The sequence below is a fragment of the Plectropomus leopardus genome, chromosome 3 (genome assembly GCF_026936395.1).
Source record: "Plectropomus leopardus strain MGB_pleo_1.0 chromosome 3, ASM2693639v1, whole genome shotgun sequence".
Classification (NCBI taxonomy): Eukaryota; Metazoa; Chordata; class Actinopteri; order Perciformes; family Serranidae; genus Plectropomus; species Plectropomus leopardus.
The window spans coordinates 5,090,138-5,115,000 of record NC_142178.1 but is presented as its reverse complement, the minus strand read 5'-3'; the positions used below and the strand labels follow the sequence as shown (position 1 = coordinate 5,115,000).

Here is a 24,863-nt window from a genome sequence, read left to right as displayed (position 1 = left end):
AGAAAAGGACAAGTGAGGACAGCCTCATTACAGCTCAAGAACATCTGGTGCTCGAGAGTGGCACAGCAATGAACAAAAATAAGAATCTTCAACTCCAATGTAAAATCAGAGCTGCTTTATGGTGCTGAGACCTGGAGACTAAAAAAAAAACCTAAGAAGGAGTGTAAACTAACCAGACAAGATCAGCAGCAACAATCTATGGATGAAGACACAACAACTACTAGCAGCAGACAAAATTGGTAGAGTGGTGCTAATGTAATGGGCACACACTATGAAAACCAAAGTCAAACACTACCAGACAAGCTTTAACATGGAGTTTTCAAGGGAAGGGGAAAGGAGGCAGACATCAAGAGACTGGAATGCACTTGGTATCAGATAGAAAGGGAAGTTAATGACCGAGAACTCTGGAGGTCTCTTGGCAATGGCCTTACACCCCAGGAGGGGTGTCAAGCATAAGTAAAAAAGTATAGTCTCCAAGGCAAAGCTCGACACTCAGGTGACATCATCAGGGTTATTTCACATAGCCATCCACGATTTAACAGAGGAATTGTGGATTGAAACCTTCGGGATGATCCACTCAACTTTTGAAGAGTTATGCAATGCAATAGCACCTCTTGTAGCACCTGCTGCATCATGCCCTGGGGAGCCAGTTTCTACCGAAAAGTGCATAGCCATAGCATCATGTGACCTATAAAAGCCAAAAGGGTGTTTCTATTGCAGTTTTGCAAAATATGGCTTTTTTCGAATCACCTTAAATACCACCTTATGCAAGCATACAAACTTTTTTGCAATAAATTTGAGGGTTAATGGAAAACCGCCTACTGTTATAAAGCCATTGCATTCTGCAATCAACATTTACTTCATAATTATAAGTTAAAGTAAAAAACAACAACAAAAAAGTATCTAGCTCAACTTTAAATATGAGAATTTGCTGCTTACCGCCTACACATATGATAGAAAACTGATTATCTGTCCATGTGGGACTTTTGGTTGGCCAAACAAGCATTTTTATAACATCATCTTGGGCTCTGATAAATCACAATGGGTATAGTTCACTTTATTCTGACATTATTCAGAAAATAAAGACAAATTGAGCAAATCAATTGATGTTGCAGTCTACAACTAACCAACAAAAGTTGCTTCATCAAAAGAGCCGTTTACTCCATTAAGCTGGATTACTTTATTCCCTTAAATTCAAGAAAAGTGTCTTTCAGTGTTATTCTAATCAGTCCACATCAAACTTTTAAAAGAACAGCAATTCAGTCTGCTTATCAGGCTGTAATTAGATGCCTGTGTCTGTGAGAATCAGTGTGCCTGAAGGTACTGCGGACCAGCATCACAGATGGTCACTGGTGGTTTGTGAAGGACTCACCTGTGACTGCAGCTCGCTCAGTTGGCTCTGCAGCTCAGATATCTGGGTCTGCAGCTCCTGCTCTCTGTTCTGCCATCTCTGTTCGCTCTCAGCAACGGCGGCATTCATCTCTATCCTGAACTCTGCTCTGAGACGATCCTCGCACTCTGCCCTGGAGGCATGCGTCAGAACAAGAAGTGAGGCAGAGTTAACCTACATGCAAATGCTTTGTGTGTATCTTCTCACTGCTCACTCTTCAGTGTAATCACTGCAGACTGCCTTCTGCTTCATCTTAAGAAGACTATCATTTTATAACGTCATTACTTCTCACTTTTCTTGATGACTTCATTTCATAAATGTCTGGTTTTCCATATCATGTTAGGATGTTAGAATTACGTACTTGTATTTCTGAAGCAGACACCTGTATACCTTTAGCTTACAGGATTTGTAAAAGTATTCCTTTGCATGGAAAATACCCCAGAACAGGAAACGCCGAGGGGTGCTATTGTTAGGGGAATGCTTTAGTGTTGTCTGTTCAACAATAATGATGCCATACCTTTGCAAGAGGGGAAAACTGCATGTAAACTAGGGCTGTGACGGTATGGAGTTTTTGTCACCGCGGTGACAGAGCAACGTATTAGCGCGGTTTTGCGGTTTACTGTAAAATGACTCGTTTCGCTATCTAGATTTAGGCCATCCAGTACGCTAACAACTGGAAAGTCTAATAGACCGCCATTCAAGTTAGTGAAGCGCTAAACTGGAAGTCAGTCGCTCTGCCAGCAGAAGTTCGGGCACACTCAGCTGCACTCAGCCGTCGTAAGTCTCTAGTGCCCATGCCTCATGGACCCGTAGGTCTGGCTATTTCATATTCAGAAAAATTGCTTGTTTTGCTTGATGCACCAATGAGCAGCTCTCAAAGGAATGATCAGGGCCCTGCCTCCATGGCTGTATCCAGGCTTTCTTAATACATCCATAGTGTCAATGGAAGAGTGCGCATTGTGTCACCCACCAGTGGGAGCTTTTATTGGTCTGGTGTGGCGCAATGCATTCTGGTAGTTGTAGGTTTTCTACCCTATTGTGCAAAAGCTTTTAATTGTTTTCTCTGGTCATGTGGCAATGGCATTTTGTCTTTCTGCTGCATAGACATCCTAGTTCTATGGGTCTTTATATCGGTGAAATACTTCTTTAATGTCAATGGCGTTTGGTGCCTTTGACGAGAGATGGGAAACTGAAGCCCTTCACAGCCTCCCTGTTTGGAACAAGCTGTCTGACAAGAAGGAAAAGCTGGTGAAAGTCACTATGGTGTGCACTCAAACTGATCTGGACTTTTTTCTAAAATACATTTTGCCTCTACTCCCCTTTCACATTGCTTAGCCTCCATGTTGGTACTACTGGCATTTCTCCAAACTGGGGGCCTCCCACCAAACACCTACTGTATGTAATATACTGACCCCATACAACCTCACTTCAAAAAAATCCAAACTAATATTACTAAAAGTAATGTGTTTTCAGTGTGCATACATTAATGAAATAGATAGTATGTATATAGGACAGGGCAGGACTAATTGGTTCTCTGAAAACCATTACAGCTAATGTTCATTTGGCCTGTGATGAAATTGATTTAATTTCCATTGATGTACTGACAGTGTTTTTCGTATCACTACATATCCTGTTTATTGCTGCAGCTAATTTGCTTGGCATGTTTTGCTGTGGCGAAACACATTACACGTCAATAAAGCTCGTTCAATTGCAGCTGAGTGCGAGAGAGGAAAAGACGCTGCAGGTCGTTGTGAGCCACAATTTGAACGATTTCTCAACTTTGATCTTCCCCAGTGATCTTTTAGCAGGATGGCAGCAGCTGATTACAAGCCCGAGTGGAGGCTTTGTAATATAAGCCTAAGCAGTTCTGGCAGCTGGGTGTTTGTTCTGATACCTGATCCGGTCCTCGGTGTGCCGCTGGCTCTGGTCGAGAAGGCTCCTCTCCGTGTTTAGCCGGCTCTGTTCCAGGACTTTCTCCTCCAGTCGGTGTTTGTCAGCTCTCAGGGACGCGATCTCTCTCTGCTGCCTGTCCCGCTGCCTCTCCGCCTCCTCCTGCGTCCGAGCCAGCCGAGTCCGGGTATGATGGAGTTCTTCCTCCAGACGAGAGCACTGCGGCCCACATGAGGCCGCAGCTTCAGGGGCTGCCTTCTCTTTGTTGTCTTGCTGTTGGATTGCGGACTGCAGCCTACAGACCTGAGAGCGCACCAACTCACATATTACAACTCGTATCGTGAATAATTCTATCGGATAAATCATCTTGCATGATTTGACCTCTGACCTCATTGGTGGCATCATTGAGCTTTGTCCTCAGCTCCTCTCTCTCCCTCTCCATCTCGCTGCGTAGCTCCTCACCGCTCCTCCTCTCTTCATCCAAACGTGCGCACACCTTCCAATAAAATTCATCCACATCAACGCCATTACTTCATCAACAACTTCTCCTCTTTTTTAGCACTTTAGCCCAACCATACTATCATCTCCTTATTACTGAGCCTAATGAATAATTAGTCATGATGAAGTGCACATTACAAGAGGGCTCAAAGGGCAGGCAATTATGTGATAAAATCTCATTATATTTCTACATTCAGTATTTTAAGAGATATTCATTAAATATGTCCTTTAAGTCCAGTGGCTCCCAACCAGGGAGAGGTGCTGCAAGATGATACGCAAGAGAGAAGATCTGCCCTAAAACACTGATTCCTTTGATCTGAACATTATAGTTTCGCCACATAAGCATTTCTAAAAAGAAAAAAAAATCACTTTCTGGTTGACCTGGTCATAAACCTATAACATATGCAGCTGCTAACATTGGGGTCACTAGTAGGTGTTCACTCTGTATATATTTAAACATAGGAATAAGTGAGTGGGTAACTCCCAATGAAGCACAGACTGTGTAAACGAATGCAGGTCATCTGTTTATTGCCTTTGCTTGATTTCTTAAGTTTCATATAAACAAAAAACAACTTTATCCGGTTCAAGCATTAAATGGGAACTATTTTTAAACCTGGACCCTTTTTTCCCTTTTTTTGTGTCTAAGGGGCCATTTACACGGCAAGCATTCTTGCATGAAATGTGAAACTTTTGTTGCTGTTTGGCCTTTGGTTCAAACGACAACAGCAAACTTTTGAAACCAGGTTCCAAAGTGTAATTTTTTGAAAACGCCACCCCTTCTGTTGCCGTGTAAGCTGGCGATGTGCAGATCCTGTGACGTCACGGCCACACTTCGCATATGTGCGTGGTGTTCTTCTTTGGTGTCACATTACAAAGTCACACCGCCAACTTGCTGGCCTGGCATGCATAGTACAGCGATTTTGGTTGTTTTGTCGGCTCCACTTACATGAGGATCGTTCTCACAATGTTATCATATGAAAGCAGATTTTTTTTAAAACGCAAAGGAAAGACTTGTCTGTTTTTAGCAGGGCCATTCTTGTCTATACACGACCTAAGTAAATTGTGGGAAGTAAAAACGAAGTGAAGTTGGTCCACTAATGAGAGAGAGTGCAGTGGCAAAAGGTGCAGACCTTCAATATGTACGTTGACAGTGCCTGTTTTTGCCACTGACAAGCTCAGATTTTTATTAAAATTACCTGACAACAACCCTACAAAAAGACCCTACTAAGAAATGAAAAATTCTAGCATATCCTTTGCTTGTTCCTGTTTATTTTGTTTCCAAGTCTCACCGGACACAAAAGAAATCTCATTCCGAAATCTCACAAGAGGTGACTTGTTGCAGGCAGAAAATGAAAATAAATTAGCATTTTCAGGAAGAATGATGATGAGAGTTGGACAGAGGAGTGCTGGGAGGACATTGTTGTGTTGGAGTACAGAAAGCGTATCTTAATCCAAAAATTTTCAATGTCACTGTAGAATATTTAGCTGATTTGGATCACGTAAAATGTTTTTGCTTTCGCACTTTTATTTTGTTCTGTTCTGTTTCGTGTCGAGGTATTGCTTAAGGAGAAGTCTCGTTCTGAGGTCTTACAGACTTTTTTCCCATAGTCAAAATCAACTAAATATCAAGCAGCAACCTCTGAGGCTTAGAATTGAAGCCAATGTGAAAGTGCCAAAACTGCAGTTCCTCTAATGGCCACTTGAGGCTGGCTCCAAAACAGAGTCCATCCCCATAGACCCCCATGTTAAAATACCCAACTTCAAAGCAAAAATAAATTGTAAATGGACTGTATTCGTATAGCGCTTTTATAGTCTTATTGACCACTCAAAGCGCTTTCACACTACATTGTCACATTCACCAATTCACACACACATTCACACACTGGTGGCCGAGGCTACCGTACAAGCCTGGTACAAAAAACAGTTTCAACATTCATGTCAGCTGTACGTGGGCTGAATTTTTATATAAGTCACTCTTTTACATTTTTTTAAGGCTTAAAGTTATTATATAGCTATTATACAGCTATATTAAAGAGCGAACTGCTTTGAGTGGAAAAACTGTCTTTGTCATCCAAACTTGGTCACTTCTGGCTGTAATAAATCAAGATGATGATGGCTGACATGCCCAAGTCAAGGCTACAGAACAGGAGTCCTAAAACCAATGGGTGACATCATGATAGCTACATCCATTGTTTATACAGGCTATGCTAAATACTCAGCCATGATGATGAAAATCTTTAGATAAAGGAAGACCGACTTTCTGTAGTCCAACACAACAAACTATAACGGCACTCCTCGCTTTAACTCTCATTTGCTTTTCCACCGTTTTTTTCCTGAAATAGGTCGCCTCCTGTGAGATAGTTGTAAAATTGTCAGGGCACTTACCCCAAGTGGTTACATTACAGCCCTTTTCGCTCTCTCTCAATACTGGACCGATTTAAAAAATGATTCTTCCCATTCTTCACTTCACAGTAACATGGGAAAATAGAGTCCAGGTTGAAAAGTCTTGATGTTCCCCTTTAACCCTTTAAAAAACCTGGATTGACATCAGTTTTTCTTGTGCTGCTTTCAGACACCTTTTAACCTTTATAACCTGATAAATAGGTTCAGTTCTCCTCAAGAACATGGGGGTGAAGGCAACAAGCAAATTGCAAGAAACTGGTCAAAGGTGACATGACAAAAACCTGAAAACTAGGGTTTAAAAAAAGGAGAGAGAGAGAATGAAAGAAAGTTATCAAAAAGGTAGCCTAATTTTGATTTCTTGATAAGTCGCTCACAATGTTTTTAAAAGAAACTAAACTGATTTGCTCAGGTTTCAAAGGGTTAAGTTATCCTAATTTCTGCATATGTTTAACAGGGTTCCTAAGGGTTTTCTTTTTTAAGAGCAATTGTGCAGCACACAGGCTGAGAGCAGGGGAAGTATTACTGTTGCAGCTGTGTGACACGATGAAAGGAAAAATGATTTCTCACAGCGGATCGTCTTTGTATCCGAAATAATTAAACCCAAAGTCTGACTGAAACTAAAATAATTAAGCCTATAGGAGTCGTCTGCCACAGCTGAACAGCAGGCTATTTTTAAAACTCTGATATAAGTGCAAATTATAGAATGGCCTCTTTTACTGCAGTGTGTCAGAGACAATGGAATAACCCCCCTGTGGCACGCAGACAGGTGCTCACCTCTTGGTTGGTCTTCCTCTCTGAGCTCAGAGCTTCTTGGACGCTGTGAAGTTCGGCCGCGTGCCTCCTCATCACCTCCTCTATTGCCTTTCGCACCTGCTCCTTTAACCGTTTCCTGTCCTCCTCGGCCTTCTCCACCAACCTTTTCTTCTCCTCCTCCAGCTTCTGCTGCACAATTGCTCTCTCCGCCTCCACCTGTTCGATGTTCTTGTCCAACTGTGAGCGGACACGAACCCTCTCGACCTCCAGTTCCTTCTTCTGCCGGTCCAGCTCTTCCTCCTTTTCTCTCCTCAGACGTTCTTTGATCCCCTCCACCTCCTCCCTCTCCTCCTCTCTCTCCCTGCTCAGTTTGTTTCTGTATTTCTCCAACTGCTCCCTTTCTTTCTCTCTCTCCTTCTGTAAGTTTTCTCGCTCTTTTTCAATCTCCTTCTGCAGTTTGTCTCTCTCATCATCTGCATGTTTTTGGATGCGACGCAGCTCCTCCGTCTGGGCTCTCACCATCTCAGAACGCAGACTGGACAGGGCCTCGGCATGCTGGGAGCATTCACACACACACACACACACACACACACACACATTGCACAATCAATGGCCACTTTATTAGGCACACCAGTAGAATCTAAAACCCCATTTCCAAAGAAGCTGGGACACTGTGTACTAGACTGGCCTGCCTGCAGTCCAGACCGGACTCCGGTTGAAATATGTGGTATATTATGAAAAACAGAATACGACAACGGAGACCCGGACAATTGAGCAACTGAAGTCGTAAGTAAAACAAGAATGTAAAAGATTTTCAGTATCAAATATTCAACAGTTAGTGTCCTCAGTTCCCAAATGTTTACTGAATGTTGTTAAAAGAAAAGGTGATGTCACATACAAGTAAACATGCCCATCCCTACTTTTTTTTAAACATGTTGCAGTCATCAAATTCAGAATATGACTTCCAAAAAAAAAAAAAACATTTTAAAAACACTGTGCTGTGTTCAAACACCTTTCACAAGCTATTTAGCTCTAAACCTGAGAAAATTAAGACTAACTTTGCTAGAAATGCCCCACAAATTGCAAAGGTGACGAAGAGAATGACCTGAAAATTACTCGCTGTGTTTTTTAAAGAAAGCTTATGTTTCAAAGAGTTAAGTATGTTGTCTGTGTGCGTGTTTTACCTGGCGAATCTGCCGGGCGTGGTCGCTGTTCCTGCCACTGCTCTGCAGCTCCAGCTCTCTGTTCCTGCTCTGCAGGCGGCTCACCTGGCTCCTCAGCTCCTCCACCTCAGCACACACACACACCTCACAGCCTCCGCGGTTCAGCAGCTCCTCTGACGTACAAACACACACACACACACACACACACACACAGAACAAATAAACACCAACAAACACCCAAATGAACACACACAAGCCCGAATTGATTGATTATGCACAATAGAAGCAGAGTGGACTTACAGCAGGCCAATACTGAATGAGGAAGCGCCTAAAACAAAAATCATTCCCGTGCAATAAATAAAATTCAGGGCGTTTTTGCTGACTGGGTATGATGACACTTTGATGAAACTGTTTGCCTTTATGCAGGATGAATAATGTGCATTTGTTGCATTTTCTGTATATATTATAATGGCGTGAGGCGAAAACTTAATTAATGCTGAGTCAGGGTGAAAAATGGAAAAGCACTGAGCTCAGCTGATTTTCACCGACGTGAGCGTCCTGCAGCAGACAGGTGAGAAGACAGGTGGACTGATGGACTACCTGCTCTGCTCTGCAGCTCGTCCTCCTGCAGCAGCAGCCTCTCTTTGGCCACCGCCAGCTCCTCCTCCGCCCGCTTAGCCACGCCTTCCGCCTCCGACACGCGCCTCCGATCCAGCTCCAGCTCTTCCTCCAGGTCCTGGAGGGAGGCGGGGCGCGAGGGCAAAGAAAGGAGGGCGATGCAGAGGAGTTGACAAGGAGCACAGGGGAATAGAGAAGAAGAAAAAAGAATGAGGGAGAGAGAGACAGCAACTTTGACACAGATAAGGAGGAAGGAGAGAAAGAAGTCAGGGAAGGCGATAGGGGAAAAAAATGGGGGATGAAATGTGGTGAGTCAGGGAGCTATCTAGCCCAGCTGTGAGCTTTAATGGTCTGCTGCGAGGGCTTATGTCAGCTCGGTGCCAGCTCTCGTAGGGCTTCTTAATGCTCGTCCATGAGGTGGTAATGGTGGTGGTGCAGCGAATCTATCCTGCTCAAACTACTCATTAGCAGATAGTTGGCAGTGGGAATAGCACTCAGGGAGGGCAGCCAGTGGTTAGACAAGCAAGATCCTCTCTCTCTCTCTGCCTCTACCTCACTCCCTTCCCCATCAACACCATCATTAGCTGGGTGCATCAGAGACGGGAAACTGCAACATCTCCTTTCGCTAGGGTTGGGCCGGTGTGAAAATTTTGATATCAAGCCGGTTTGATATTAAGCCATACACTGGACCAGACCAGTTTACATTTTACCAGGTGTCCCACATGATTCAGTGGTCAATCTTGAGTGGAACATAACGACGTGTCCCAACAGAAAGTGATTGTCAAACTATTACATAGCATTACCTGCATGCAAGAGCTCTCTGTTCTCTGTGAATCCATTAATTATGCACTTCTGTCACTTCATGTAAACAAACCGAGTAGCTATCTGCTGTGCACTTGAGATCCAGCCCATTCTCACATGCACGAAAAGCAGCTGTGGCGTCACTGTTCTCACAGGATCCGCGCATTGCCAGTTTACACAGAGACAGAAGCAATGGCGTTTTCAAGAGATTACTCTCTGGAACCCGGTTTCAAAAGTTTGCATTTTGAGGCCCCCAAAATGTCACTGTTGTGTGAACGAAAGGCCAAATTGGAACAAAAGTTTAATGTTTCATGCAAGACCTGTTGCTGTGCAAATGGCCCCTAAGGCTACTTTTAAAGTTGCCAGAACGTGACATATTTACAAATGTCAGTTCAGCCGGTTTGTATAAATCAAACCGGTTTAAACTTGTCTACTGGACTGAATTGCCAAAACCGGAAATCGACTCAACTCTACCTTTCTCCTCCATTTTCACAACATTCTAGTTCCAGTATGAGTGCATACCTGTATTCGCTCCTGCAGTTTGACTGTGTTCCTCTTGCTCTCAGCCAACCTCTCCAGGTGACTCTCTACCTCTGCCTCAGCCCGCTTCACTCTCTCCCTTAAGGCGCTGTGCATCCCTTTCTTCTCCTCCTCTTCCCTCTCTTCCCACCTCTGCCGTTCCTCCCTCCACTCTGCCTCCGTCTTCCTCCTCTTCTCCTCTTGCTCTTCGCTCAGGTCGTTCATCTTTTGCTCCCATTGCTCCCTCTCCTCCTTCACCGCACGCCTCTTCTGCTCCTCTGCCCGATCCCTCTCCTCCCTCAGGGCCTTCACCTCCTCTAAGAGTGCTTTTTCCAAGTCCCCTGTTCGCCTCTCCGCCTCCTCCTCTTTCTTAATTTCCTCGCCCTCTCTCTGTCTCTGCTCCTCGTTCCGCTGTCGCTCCTCGTCAGCCGCTTTCTGCAGCTCCTCACATTTGGCATCCAGCTCCTGGATCTGCTCCTCAGCCTTCTCCAGTTCTTTGCTCAAGCGCAGGCTCTCCTCCTGGGCATCGCTGATCTGAGCCTTGGCCTCCTGGAGCTCTTCCTCCGCAGCCTGGAGCCTCTCCTCAAACTCTTTTCTCAGCTCCGCCTCAGTTTCACGCTCCCTCTCCTCCGCCTGGATGCGGAAGCACTCGAAGTCTGCCTGCACCTGGAGGCAGAGAAGACAATGTGTTACACACTGCACATTTCAAGTCGCTGCCCACTGAGCGTGCATCCTTAGTAGCAGGTTAGACACCCCCCGCAACACACTGGAAACCTCACAGACGCTTTGCTCCACATGACATCCTACACTTAATGTATTTTTATGGTGGCACATTCATGCCGCAGATATACTGTATTATTTCATCTCAAAGAGGATTTAAGAACAGCCCACTGAAGTGAGCAATGTATATGCAAAACATTTGAAAAGGGCAGAACTGTGACCATAAAGTCTAATTAGCTACAATGTGCTGACATTCAAACAATACTCACTATATGGCAAAACATCATTACCAGCCTGCACTATTGAGATCAGGCAGGTTGGATTCTAAACAGTTTATCTCCAGCTTGTAACATAACTGCGATTCATAAGTTAGTTATAATAAGCCCTTCGGGGATGCAACACTCAACACAAATTCAACCAATCTCTGTGGACTCTGTATGACCTTGCAATTTTTTCCTGTCACTGCCACCTTTCTACAAATTTGACCTATCGGGGCAGTTTCCTCTGAGTTCCACCAGTCATTGTAGTCTCCAACAAAAAAATTACTGCTAAACACCATGCAACTTTCAGGCAGTTCCTGATGTTTTGCACGAAAGCAGGGGTAAAACTTTTGGCACTGTGTGCAACGTTGTGGTGGAAGACAAATGACATGGATTGACAAACACTGCAACTGCAAAACACACCCAATAATGACTGAAAGACGTGGACAACCAACAAGACAAGTCAGCATAAATTTACCATGTGCTAAAAGAATCAAGATGACTTAAATATGCATGATTAGTGACAATGCTAGGGTAGTATAAATCTATTTCTTACTTAAACAAGTTACCTATTTTTAATGAAGTATGCATAAAAATAAATAATAACTATTTTTCTTTCACAGTTTAATTGCAAAAAACACCTAAAAACATGCATTTTATTTGTATTTATTTATTTTTTAGAAAAACTGACAAACCCAAAAAAGCCTAAAAAATCCCAGATGGACTATATAATATGAAAAGATGAGCTATTATAGGGAAGATTACATGGGGAAAATATTAGACATTTTTTCACACAAGTCTATTACTGTTACTTTCTTATCTAGATGAATCTTGAGTGTATTACTCTGCTTATACCATGGCCACTTGCTGTGGAATAAAATAGACAATAAAAACTCTAAACATAATTGGACATGTTCCAGCATGTATCTTCATGTAGCAGTATGACCATCCTTTATTGTAACACTATATATAAGACACAAACTACGGAAAAGCGGAATAGGTCTCTCCATCCTTAAAACTGTTGACTGTAATTGTGTTTGATACGTGTTTAACACATCTGCTAGGAAACTATACTTTTGCAGACACAGCATAAGACTATGTTCAACCCCACAGTGTAGTTTATTCTCAATGCATTGTCCCAAAATTTGCATCAGTGGCACTATGCCACTCGTCAACACAGGGGACGATATGCAGCAAAGGGCGGAGGCCAGAATCAAACCCAGACCGCTACGGTGAGTACTCGGCCTCTGAACATGGGGCACCCACTCTATCCACTGAGCCACAGACACCCCATGGTAGGGTGTATTTGTTGTTCACACTAGATAACATGGTCCTGATTTTACATGATCTTTACATTTTAAATGATCTGATTATTAAAATAGGGAAACAAAAGGACAGACGACAGATGAACCAGACAAATAAGCGTGGCCACACATTGCAAAATAAAAGTTTAACGTCTGTGTACATTTTTTATCTCTTTAGTTGTTCAGAACCATTATGTTCCCAAAGAGCTCATAAGAAAGTCATGTGGGTATTCATGATTCATGTTGGTGTTGTATTGTGGTGCACAACATGTAAATTAGGCATGAAGTCTGAGGCTATCTGAAGGTTAGCTTGACTGTTGTAGGTCACATGAGGGGCGGCTTTGATTTTCTGCTCCCGTTGGGAGTTTACACTTTAAATTACAGCGATACATCATGTCCGTCAATGAGGTCAGTTTATCTCCTGATCAGAGGGGCGACAGTGCACATGCATGCGCGCACATGCACACACAAACAAACACACCTGGGCTCCCACTCTCTGCTGCTCATCCAGAGAGTCCTGCAGCTCGAGGAGGCGTGTCCTCCATGCTGACTCCTCCCCTTCATGACACGTCTCCACCAGGATGCGGTGCAGCTCCTCGTGGTGGGCGTGGCTTAAGGCCTGCAGGGCCGTCTCCTGCTCCTCATTCTTCATGTTCAGAGAATAAATCACCTGCAGAACAGCGGCAACAGGCAAGAAAACTGTTTGATAATAGTTGCACATTTCTGCTTGAACATATGTTTTCAGCTGTAACTGTTAATCATTTCGTCAATGGATGGGACATGCCTTTTCTTTGCTGACAAACAGGAAGTGATCACTGGCATGTGATATGCCTTGTAGCCTCTGTGCCTCTGTGTCCCCCAGAAATTGCATATCAGTTTCATTTCAACCAGCTTTGTACTATAAATATGTGGGTAGTATGCTTAACTGGACTATGTTAAACTTTCCTCTATTGTACCAGTGCCAAAATCGCCATGCTCACTTGATCATCAGAAAAAAGGCAATACAGTAACAGAGTCTCCGTTTTATGTTTGCTCAGCACTGCTTAGTTTTACAGTTTGATCAGAGTTTGAGAGAGAGAAAGAAAGAGGCAGCTCTCTCTTGATCCGCTTCTATACTCTTTGTATGAGGCGTCTGGCATACAAAAATGCGGAAATACAGTCAGTAGGTCAAGCAACAGTCTGAACAACCATCAGAAAATCATGTCAACATGTCAATCATGTCAAAAGTTCAAAAAGCTGTAAAACTCAATAAAATATTTTCAGAAACATATTTTACTGCCATGTTTAGCTGTTTTTACAATAGTTTGTGAAAAGGAATTGGGTGCCATACAGTTTCCTGTATTGTGAAAACAGAGGCTGAAAAAATTAGATCACATAGTAAAACTGAGCTGCGCTTATCAGATATGAACAAAGATTCTGTTACTGTGTTGTCTACTTCTCACCTAAAATGTTTTCTGAAACATTGTGTCATCCATCTGCGGAAGCACTTATTGGTCTAGTGTGGGGCAGTGCAGTCTGGTAGTTGTAGGTTTTCATCCCTTGAGCAAAAGCCACAACACTTTTTCTCTGGTCATGTCGCACCAATTTCCAAGTATTTGCGTCTTTCTTCTACATAGCTAGTTCTATGAAAAGACCGAATTTTCAGCAGTAAAATACTTTTTAATGACTCTTGTTCATCATCATTGTGTTTTGTATTCTTGGTTGATTAGTATATTTTTATAAAGCCATCCGGGGCTTTCTTCATGATTATTATTCCTGTTATTTTTACAATAGCTGAAAAGTTTTAGGGTTTTTGTCCCTCAGACTGAGACTGAGGGAAAAGTGCTTTCTTGTAGCTTTTCTCCTATTTTTGGAACTAACTGCAGAATAATTTAAAGCTGAAACAGCCAGTCATTGTCGAGTTTAAGCTGACATTGGAAGATTTCTTTGCAGACTGAGTAATAGATTTCCCCCCTTTGATGAGAAAAGATTAAAATTGGCTTCATCATCTGATTTGTAAGCACTCATTGAGTGTAAAACTTCTTTCTTTTTGACTGTATCTCAGATTTTATTCACTGTTTTACATTTCTTTTCTCTTTTGGTGACTGAAAGGACCTAAATGTACATATTATTGTTTGGTGGTAGCTTTTAATGTAGCCCTCTTGATTAAGTCTTCTTTGGAAAACAGATTAACTTGACCTTGTTACAGTTAACATCCTCTTGGATTCAGATGATTCACTCTGTGTGGTTGTTTCCTCTATATTCATTTAACGGGAGTACATCACAAACAGCAGGGAAATTGACACCAACGCTGCTCCACAAACACAGACATTATGGAGCCAATATTTAGAGCTGGCAGATTTATGATACCAAATATTAAACTGACATGAAAACACAACAATCCCCAAACACAAATAAAAGAGGTTAAACAGCAACACTGACAAACAGTGCGCATCTACTGAAACCAGAGTCCTGTGAGTTAATATAGTCCCAGCGCTGCAGCCTCCCTGCATGTGAGGAGTCTCTCCCCCTCCTCCCAATATAGTCTGTGACTAACACCTGAAATATGGCCTGTTTCTCCCCACTATTCACTTTACCCTCTATGCTGTGTCTACAGTGTCATCATCTGCTCCTACTGACCCTGATGGCTCACTTACCCACCCGCAGAGGTGTGTGTGTGTTTGTGTGTATGCATGTGTATGGGTGTATGCAGGGGACACACAGGCTCATATTTTACCCAGACGCCTCTCTGTCTGCAGCACACAGCTGGCACAGCACTGCCGGACATTCCCTCTCTCTCTCTCTGTGTGTGTGTGTGTGAGTGTGTGTGTCACTACCTCTCTCTTACACACACACACACACACACACACACACTTACATCATCTCAACACTGTCCACCTCCCTTAATCTATGATGTATTTCTTATAAATCAGCGACTGATATCGATGACGGATGTGACATCTCTCCAGATCCTAAACACAACCTTGCCTCTCTCTCTGGCCTGCTAGTCAAACACTCGCACAGTATGTCACTGCGACTATTCAATAACGTCACTCTGCATGAACTTTGGCTCATGAACTCATGACTCAGAGGACTGAGGGGGACTTGGAATTGTGGAGAAGGCTCCGAGGGCTGTGTGTGTGTGTGTGTGCGTGTGTGTGTGTGTGTGTGTGTGTGTGTGTGTGCGCTGTTCTTGGCCGTCCTCTTTGAGATTGAGAGCAAGGAGGGTCAGAGGAAAATATAGCAGGACGGAGGGGATGATTTAGCAAGCATTTCCTCACCTGGAGGCACGCTACATGTCAAAAATTAAAAGTGTGAACGCCCAAACATTACACTAGAGCTGGTACGATAATAGATTTTAACTTCTCAATTATCTTGGCCAAAATAGTTTACAATAACGATATTATCATGTCTTTAGAAAAATTGAAAGTCTAAGAAATAATAGGGTTGTCAAACAATTAATTTTTTAATCCAATTAATTGGAAAAAATCAATAGTTAATTGTGATCCATCACATTTTTTAATCAGTTTTTTTATCTGTATTTAGTGTCTTTTTTAACAAGTAAAGTAAAATAATAACATACAATTAACTCCGACAAAAATCCACACCCATACAAGCACACATATGTACAGTATGTAAAACAGAACAAAATAATAAAAGATAGTTAGAAAAAAGACAGACAGTAAGGCCCTGTACACATTCATATATAGTATACATTGGGTCACAATAACATTACGTATTCTTTCATTTCCATTGTCACTACTCGACCACTATTATATTATTTGTCGATGTACTTCAGTTTTGACATGCCGAGAGCATATTAAAAAGAAATGTACCTTTGGAAAATGCGATACTTCAACGCAAATAACAATATTCACTATCAGTTAGTACAGAATACCTTTATAAATAATAAGTAATCAATAAAAAAATAAATAAATAAAATTTGAAAAAAACCCACATTTTTAAAATTCTATTACTTTGCATTTTAGTATTGACATGGTAAAGCAATACTTACTAGACTGTCTCGATTAGGAATCAAATGACAGCAAAAATACCATGGGAGTAGCAAAAAGTGGGCATGTCTGTAAAGGGGATACTCATGGGTACTCACAGAACCCATTTTCATTCAGGTATCTGGAGGTCAGAGGTCAAGCGACCTCAGTGAAATGACCTTTACCTTTTTCACTCGCCAAAATTTAGCCTGACTTTGGAGCATAATTCCACCCCCGACCTGAGAAGCATCATGGTTGGTACCGCTGGATTCCTTGGGTCTTCTAGTTTCGTATGATACCAGTAGCATTACTCTAGCTGTAACTCTAGCCTGGTACAGCCTCCTAAAGACTGAATGTCTGCAGGGGATCAACACGATTTAAAAAAAACAACAAAAAAAACACAATTTACATGTTTCATGCTGACAGTCGAAATGTTATTAGTCAAATTTATCTCTGGCTTTGTTCACTATGATCTTTTTTTGGCAAATTAATTACACCGAAATTACGAGTGTAGGGAGGTGGCAAGAGTCTGTCACCATAACTGTATAAAATCATACAAAACCAAATTACACTTAATGGACAGTGAGCAGACAACCAGATGGCATTAGGGGAGGGTGGCAAATAAGAATGGAAAGAAATGGTAATTAATTAGGTGCTCTATTACTTACACAGTATTACTGTATTAATAATATGATGCAAATTATTCATTTCTAACCCTCTGAAACTTGAGTACATTTTTTTTTTCATAAACATTAAGAGAGAAGGCATGAATCACTTGACAAGTCGTGACACAAAAATTACACAATTCCTTCTGCGTACTGATACGATATGAAGGTGTAGTTCAGTTGAAAGACAATAGGTCCTACATGAAACTGATTACAGTTGGCGCTGGGTAACCTGGGTCATGACCTCTGTAAAGACACATTGCTGTTGAGTTTTTCAAATGTGTTTTTTGGCGCTTTGAGCTCCACAAGCCGAGTGCCATCTAGTTACGTTATATTGGACACAAGGTAGACATCTTTATGGCCAATATCACCAACACTTGGCAACTTACACCAAAATACTTTATACTGATAAATAGAACTACAGGGAAGAGGGAAAATATGTCCTTTTGATTTTTGGATGAACTGTTCCTTTAAGTTAGAAAAATCGGAGATAGATTTGGTTGTGTAACTGACACAAATGAGTCAGTTCACTGAATTTATTACTGTTATCTACTTGTCTTACTGTACAAGTACTGCACTGGACTAAGTTTCAGCATTTACCATTATCTCTTCATTTTCACTTGTTAGCCTTTCCACATTGCTAAAGTTAGCTTCTGATTCAGAGCATCACCCAAATTTAATATTTAGCAGCCGATCCTCTGTTTTTGCACCACTTATGCTTGTGAAAAAGTGTCAGACATCTCCTTAAAGTTATTTAAAGCCCATTTTCTGACTTGTGAAGCCGTTATTTTTGAAATGTCAGTGTAATAAGGCAGTGTCACACTTTGATTCATCTTTCTGGATATAAATTCTCGAGGCGCTTGGCGTGGCAGTTTGGTCAGAGAGTGGCGAGGGCCTCTTGCTACTGTAAATCCTGTCTCGAGAACCCCATATTGATCCTGCCAGTCGATAATGTTATTCATGTAGCCTCACAAGCCAGTGCCCCTGCTTATTGACAATAACTTCATAGTCAGCAAAGCATGAAATTAATATTCTGTCTGCAGTGTAAAAGAGAGCCGGGTCGAGGCTTTTTGGAAACTGGAGTGAGATGTAGAGTGAACGGTTGGTGCACAGAGGAGAGGTTAGGCAAAGAGACAAGCAAGCATGCACACACTTTTCTCTCACATCAGCCCCCCTCACCCTCACACATACACACAAACCTCCACACATATCAAAGAGGGGACCGGGTGTGCTGGATTACAAAGCCGGGAACATTGTGACAGTGTAAGCTAGATAAGTACAGGAAATCACACAGACAGAATTAGAGCTGCCAATCAAAAGTGTTGACAGTATATGTGCACACAAACACACACTTTAATATGCTTCTGTTGATCTCTGTGAGTCACGTCAAGAGACTACTCTTATTAGTGTGGGTGTGTGCATGTCTGTTCACGCACAAGCTTATGTGAACATTCACAACAGCTGGCCTGGCACGGTCAGCTCTCGCTTTCTTCCCATTGGCTTGCTCGGCCATGTAAACACACTCAGACGTGCTACTGGTTTATCTTTAGCAGCACCCATTCAAGCAGGGCAGACCACTCTGAGAGGGAGGGAGGTCGATGTAGAGAGGGAGGGGGTGCTGTGGAAGTCAAGCATAAGTGTGGATGGGTGAGTGGTGGAGGATAGGGACAGACATGACGAGGTGTGTTAAGTGCATGATCGTGTGTGTGTGTACGCGCGCACGTGTGTGTGTGCCAGCCTCCTTCATGCACACACAGTATGAGCAGAGGTTAATAAATATATAAGGTTACCACAGCTGACCCATTTCCCACTTCCTCTCCACACCCCCGCCCCAAAACACTCAAATAAACCATGTGTCACATGCCCAGCATCCCAAAGCCCCGAGAAAATGCTTACACCAAATATCGGATTTGATGATTCTTATATTTCATCAGCGCTCTGGGTTTCGGATTTATTTACTGCGGTCATCAAAGAGCTAAAGCGGGGCTGGCAGGGCTTGCATAAAGTTTCAAGAGATGGAAACAAGTCTTCTTTTACATTGGGGATGGAAGGAGAAGCAGAGAGGCAGGAGAGGTGGAAGGCAAATCCCCCCTAACAAGCACAGACACAAGTGCTGACCCCTCATCTGTGTCATCTTTGTTTGTGTGTGTGTGTGTATGTGTGTGTGTGTCTGAGGAGAAGCTTTCTGCACTCCACACACAAATGCTATTGCACCACACACATGTGCTCCTGAACACACACACCTACAGGCTGCACTAAGGTGAGCCCATGAGGGATGATGGGAAGTGCACAGTCATCAGTAATTGTCATAGCTCAACAAGCGATGGGTCATGCCCTGCCTCTGTAAGCATTATTGTGCACCAGGGAGAGGGAGAATCCCCATATAGCAATGCTTACTGTATGAAAAGCCGGAGCAGATACCCACTGCTGCTGTCAAGCATCCCTGCACATTGATATGTAGTACATACACGACACATGCCTTACAATTATGACAAAATGTTCTTAATTACTCAATTACTACAATTTAATTGCAAATATTGGCGGCTCCAGCCTCTTCAAGCCTTTGAAACATGGATCGACATCACTTGTGCTGCATTCAGATGCCTTTAACAAGCTGTTTTACCCTTTAAAAACTGAGCAAAATGGTTTGATTTCTTTTGAAAATATGGGGGGAAAGGCAAAGACAAACTTGGCAAGAAATATCCCACAAATTGCAAGAAATGTTACCTTTAAATTACTTTCAATAAAGAAGTGAGGTTTATTACAAAATAATCCAAACAAATATAGAATTTAAATATCTACAGTATATGTGTGTGTGTATATATATATAAATAATTTTATATATATATATAATTATAAATTGATATATATATTATAATAATTTTATATTTAAAATTATGTTGTTATGAAAAAACAGAACAAAATATATAGAATAAATACTTAAAAACACTCTTTTATTTTCATCGCTTTTTTAAAGTCATGTACTTGTTTTTTGTGTCTTTTCTTCATTTTTACTTATTTTCAGGTAATTTTCTTGTAACTTTTTTTTTTCATTTTTAGGCCATGTTTGTTGCCTTTCCCTATGTTTTTGAACGAAATTAAACCAATTTGCTTAGGGCTGAAAGGGTTAATGTGGAGTTTTGCTGCTAATATCACGTTCATATTAGTGTTTAGGGCGCGGGGATCTGGAAAAAATCAAATATCACAGTATTGTTGACCAAATACCTTGATATTGATACTGGGACAATATTGTAGGGTAGACAATTTGTTCTTTTGCAGAATATTTACAGAATGAGATTTTTGATTAATAATCATCAGTACAATGGCCATAATGACTAAGTGGATAAAAGGAAATATTACAACAGAACAGTCTAAATTCATAAAATGACATCTCTTTACTGTAAAGCAGCATTTAAAACCAACACTTATGATATCACGATATCCATATCATGTGAATGTATATCACATAGCCCAGCCTCATTAGTGTTAATTGACAGTTTAATACATTTTTTTTTTAATCTGTTTTTTGGGATTTTTTGGGAATTTTTGGGATTTGGCATCTGTGCAATCTTCGCTATGCTATTTTTTTTTTTTTTGTATTTAATTGATGCAGGACAAAAATAAGATAATCCATAAATTGAACGATAATCACACCAATCCTAATTGCTGCCCTGAAAGGTTTGGCTCTCAGATAGCTGAAGATCTGCAGCCTAAAGCTCTCAGCGATCGCTGATGTCTGATTACTGTGTCAGTCACGAAGACGAATGAACCCTGATCCAAGTTTCCCAATCATGATGCCAGCAGATAACGATGATTTGTAACGTAGTGCACATCTGTGATGGTGTGTAAGCACGTATGAGTGTCTACTGCAATATTATATTTCTGTTTTATTTTTTTTCTAGATCAATTTTATATCTCATTTGCTTTTTTTTGCTTTTTTTTGCTTTTTTTTTTTTTTTGCTGTTGCTGCTCCTGTCTTATGTCACATAGCACAGGATAATCATGTCGCCTCCTCCATATATCATTGTGTGTCGGTGTGATGGCAGATATAGTGAGGCAGCCATCAGATCATCCAATCAGCCTGACAGATACAGTGACAGCGCGTGCGGCGGCGGCGGCGCGCCTCTCGGTGTCACCGGCAGGTCTTACCTTGGTGAGCTGAGCGATCTTCTTGCACATCTTGCTGTGCATCTGGTAATCGTACAGCTCCTGCTCGATGTTCGGGAACTCTGCCGCAGTCCCGTTAACGGCGGAGCCCGGCCCGAGGGGCTGTGCAGCCTTACCGGCGCCTGAAGCCATAATGAACGCCCCCCTAGGGAACTTCCCAGACCGGAGGATAGTCACAAATGATCCTGCCGCCTCTCAGATTAAAAAAATCCCCACCGAAAATCGTGTCAACTTTTCACTCGCGCATCTCATTCGCGTGTCGGTAGGACCCCTTCCGTGAACAACAGCTCGCGCGATTCGCTGGAAAACATTTAGTAGTAGATCGGCGGGGCTCTCCTCGTGCGTTCCGGTTGTTGCCCCCCTCTCCCGCTGTCCGCCCGGTGATCGCGGAGGTCACACGCTGGAAGTCCATCGGGGACGCGCTCGCGCCAACCGAGCCTTCCCTAACTGTCAACAGATATGTTTTTATTCTAAGAGGGAGCGCTCGAGGATGAAGGCATACAGTTCAACCACCTGTCTCGCGGCAGGGGCGGAGAGGAGAGGGGCGTGTGTATCCTATAGAACATTACCGGAGACAGCTCGAGAGGCGCACTGCTGCAGTGCTGCCCCGCCCCTACCGGCGCTGCTGTATCAATCACCGTGCAGGGAGGAGGGGGTCTCCAGGGGCAGCTCGTGTGATTTTACTCCATCAGTCAGATAACCACACAAACTGTTTATTAATTTTATTCAACAGATGTTCATTTTAATGGAAAAATGCATCTTGTATTAGGCCTGTTCTATTGCGACTCTAAATACTACTGTCAAGGTGTACTACAATATTGACTGGACTGCCATAGCGAAACATAATCTCAATCATTTTTCTCTGAATTACACACATTTGTAAAACTAGGCGGGTTTCTATCACAGATTTGCGCAAAACGTATTATTTTTCGATAAAACAATTGCAAGATGGCTTTGTTTCCACTGACAGATGTTATGCGACTTTTCTGGCATTGTTATGCGACTTCTCACAGTAATATTCCAAGAAGCATGGAGATGGATCTTCAAACCGTTAGCAGGTTTATTTCTATTGCAGCCACCGCACTGGCCCTCATTATTTCAAATCCAGGGCAACATAGGCGTTTTATGCCAGCGATAATGGAAAGGCAAGCACCTTATAGGCTATGTGTGAGAGACCATGTATGAGGGATTTCTGGGTGGTGAAAGTCCACAATTTCACAGAGGAATTGTGGATTCAAAACTTCCAGATAATCCGCTCAACTTTTGAAGAGTTCTTGATGCAATAACAGCTCTTGTAGCTCCTGCTGCATCATGAGGGAGCAGACAAGCACATAGCCATAGCATCATGTCCTATAAAAGCTAAAAAAAGTGTTTCCATCTCAGTTTTGCCAAATACAGCTTTTTCTAATTGCCTGAAATACCACCTCGTGCAAGCGTAAAAACTTTTTTTGTGATAAATGGGGAATTTTTCGAAACTGACATGTTTCCATTAGGTGTATTTTATATTCGCAATTTCAATTTGTGCAATTTGAGGGTTAATGGAAACCCACCTGCAGTGCTAGAAATAAATTACCAAATAAATTTTTTTCCAAAGTTGGTTTCTGTCACTGATGGTCGTTTTCATCACCCCGATATTTGTTCAAGTGTTTGTTTTTATGATAAGTTCTGTTCGAATGAGTTATGAAATTATACAAAAATGGGATTTTCCGTCTTGATTGACAGCTGTGACAGCCAATCCATGTGCTCCGATTCATGTATTTTTACAGCTCGGTCTAAAACACAATATTCTGCCTTTTCTCACTAATTTGGCAAATAATATCTGCTAAAAAACATTCCCTCCCAAGGCGTAATTCAAGTTTTTCCATCCAAATGATATCCGCATAAATCAATGTATTTTTTTATAATTTTTTTTTTTTTTTTTTACCAAAAAGCACATTCCTTATGTCCTCCTAACCTCACCTAACCAGACCTCACTATCAAAAATATATGGGCAAATTTAAGGTCTTAAATACTTTGTGGTAATTTTGTACTTTGTTCAGGATTATGTACCACATGAGCAACATTTTTGGGGCTTGGTGTCCAACAAACTTTTCAAAACCAACAATTGTGCAGCATTTGACTCTCAAGCACTTCTTTTTCATTCTTCCATCAGTTTTCATATATCTTACTGAGTGCAACACCATGAATGCCTTCGAGGGGAGACTGTCCAAAAGTGGTGTGTGTGTGTGTGTGTGTGTGTACACATTAGTACGATTCATTGCATTTGAGAGTACAAAGACATGCAAAAGACTCACAGTTCTTGGAGAGAGATGGGAGACGCAGAGGGATGCAGTAAGGAGGAGGCTGAGGGCACACTTTTCACCCCGTTTTGAGTGTGGACTTCATCTAATATGCTCACTTTGTAATCCAACCTTGGCCACCATAATTAACATTATAAATAATGGAATATGTACATATAAAGGAGTGTGAGGTAATGCAGAATTGTGTATGTAATCAAGTAGTTTTTAAGCAGGAGGTGTGTCTCTCTGGAAAGTATTTGGATGTCATAAGTTCACCCTCTGTATGTGCCCAGTGGATCTGAAGAAGCGCTTGAAGCCATTTTTTCCACATCTTTTTGGCTCATGACATAGTAGGTGTACGGACTAATGGAGAGACTTTTAGCCCCTGCATCCACCAGCATAAATATTTAATATGATAATACACCTCTCAGATAATCCTACGCCCACATGCACGCAGGTCCAAAGCAGCAGCCTGACAGAGTAGCCTCCATATTAAATTGATTTCCAGAAAAAGGATGGCTGCTGCTGTAGTCATACAAGGCGCCCTGTCAGCCTTCGGAGACGCTTGTTCCTGCCCTTCCCACGGGTGAGCTGTCTGCTGTGACCTCTTTACAGCTGCCTGGCAGCTGTGGTCTTGGACATCACTACACTAACAGAGGAGTTACACACTAATAGTCTATATAGCTCAAAAAGGGACATGAAAAAGCAGAAGATTAGTGACTGATGATTTCTTCTTAATCCAACCAAAATTAAGACACAAGATTATGTGGTTCTCTATGTTTTTTTTTTAAAATGACAAATCACAATCAATCCAAATCAATCAAACCTTATCAATCACCACCACACCAGTATTTTAAATTATGTGGTATCACACAGTTCTTAGTGCCTTGGAGTGCCGTATGAATTTTTCCCTGAATCTTATCTGATAGGCAATGCAAACCCCTACAACAAGCATACTGTGACTTTTATCAAAAAATATTTTACAATATATTTTGGCAACATAAACGAACTCCAGAATCAAAAAGGTAATAAAAAGTCAATAAGAATCTTTAAAAATAGGATTTTACTTTTATGCATGTGAGTACGATTGCCTGTACCCTTCTTTATTATCTTATTTGTATTATCTCAATAAATCAAAGAATTATTTGATCTGTGAGATGTCTGAAAACATTTTTTGTATGAATGCTTTTGGTTTTGTGTTACCAAGAGTCCAAAACTCAAAAATGTCCAGTTTAAAATTAATAAAAGAAAGGCAGCAAATCTTCACACTTGAGAAACTGTTACCACTGTAACAATTTTTCTTTGGCTTAAAAAAAGAAAAGACGATAGTCAAGTATCAAAATAGCTGCCGATTTGTTTTCTGTTAATCGGCTAAATGAATAATCATTTAATTGTTATGTTCCAATTCTGCTACTTGGGAATAGTATATTTTTTAGCCTGACCTATAGAGCCCCCTGAAAGA

At 41.8% G+C, this 24,863-nt stretch overlaps 1 protein-coding gene across 4 annotated transcripts in view; it reads right to left on the bottom strand.

Moving 5' to 3' along the window:
• Positions 1-21,717, bottom strand: part of fam184b (family with sequence similarity 184 member B) — a 37,149-nt gene extending 15,432 nt beyond the window's left edge. For 2 of the 4 annotated variants that reach the window (XM_042485975.2, XM_042485977.2), the window contains exons 1-9: positions 21,105-21,717; positions 12,801-12,989; positions 10,039-10,701; positions 8,698-8,833; positions 8,119-8,270; positions 6,956-7,489; positions 3,669-3,776; positions 3,285-3,583; positions 1,373-1,523 (exon numbers count right to left, since the gene is read on the bottom strand). In XM_042485975.2, coding sequence (XP_042341909.2) covers positions 1,373-1,523; positions 3,285-3,583; positions 3,669-3,776; positions 6,956-7,489; positions 8,119-8,270; positions 8,698-8,833; positions 10,039-10,701; positions 12,801-12,989; positions 21,105-21,254 — 2,382 coding nt within the window. In that variant the 5' untranslated portion in view covers positions 21,255-21,717. The remainder of the gene's footprint in view (positions 1-1,372; positions 1,524-3,284; positions 3,584-3,668; positions 3,777-6,955; positions 7,490-8,118; positions 8,271-8,697; positions 8,834-10,038; positions 10,702-12,800; positions 12,990-21,104) is intronic. The other 2 variants (XM_042485976.2, XM_088075409.1) reach the window with 1 other exon arrangement.
• Between the last annotated feature and the right edge of the window lie 3,146 nt (positions 21,718-24,863).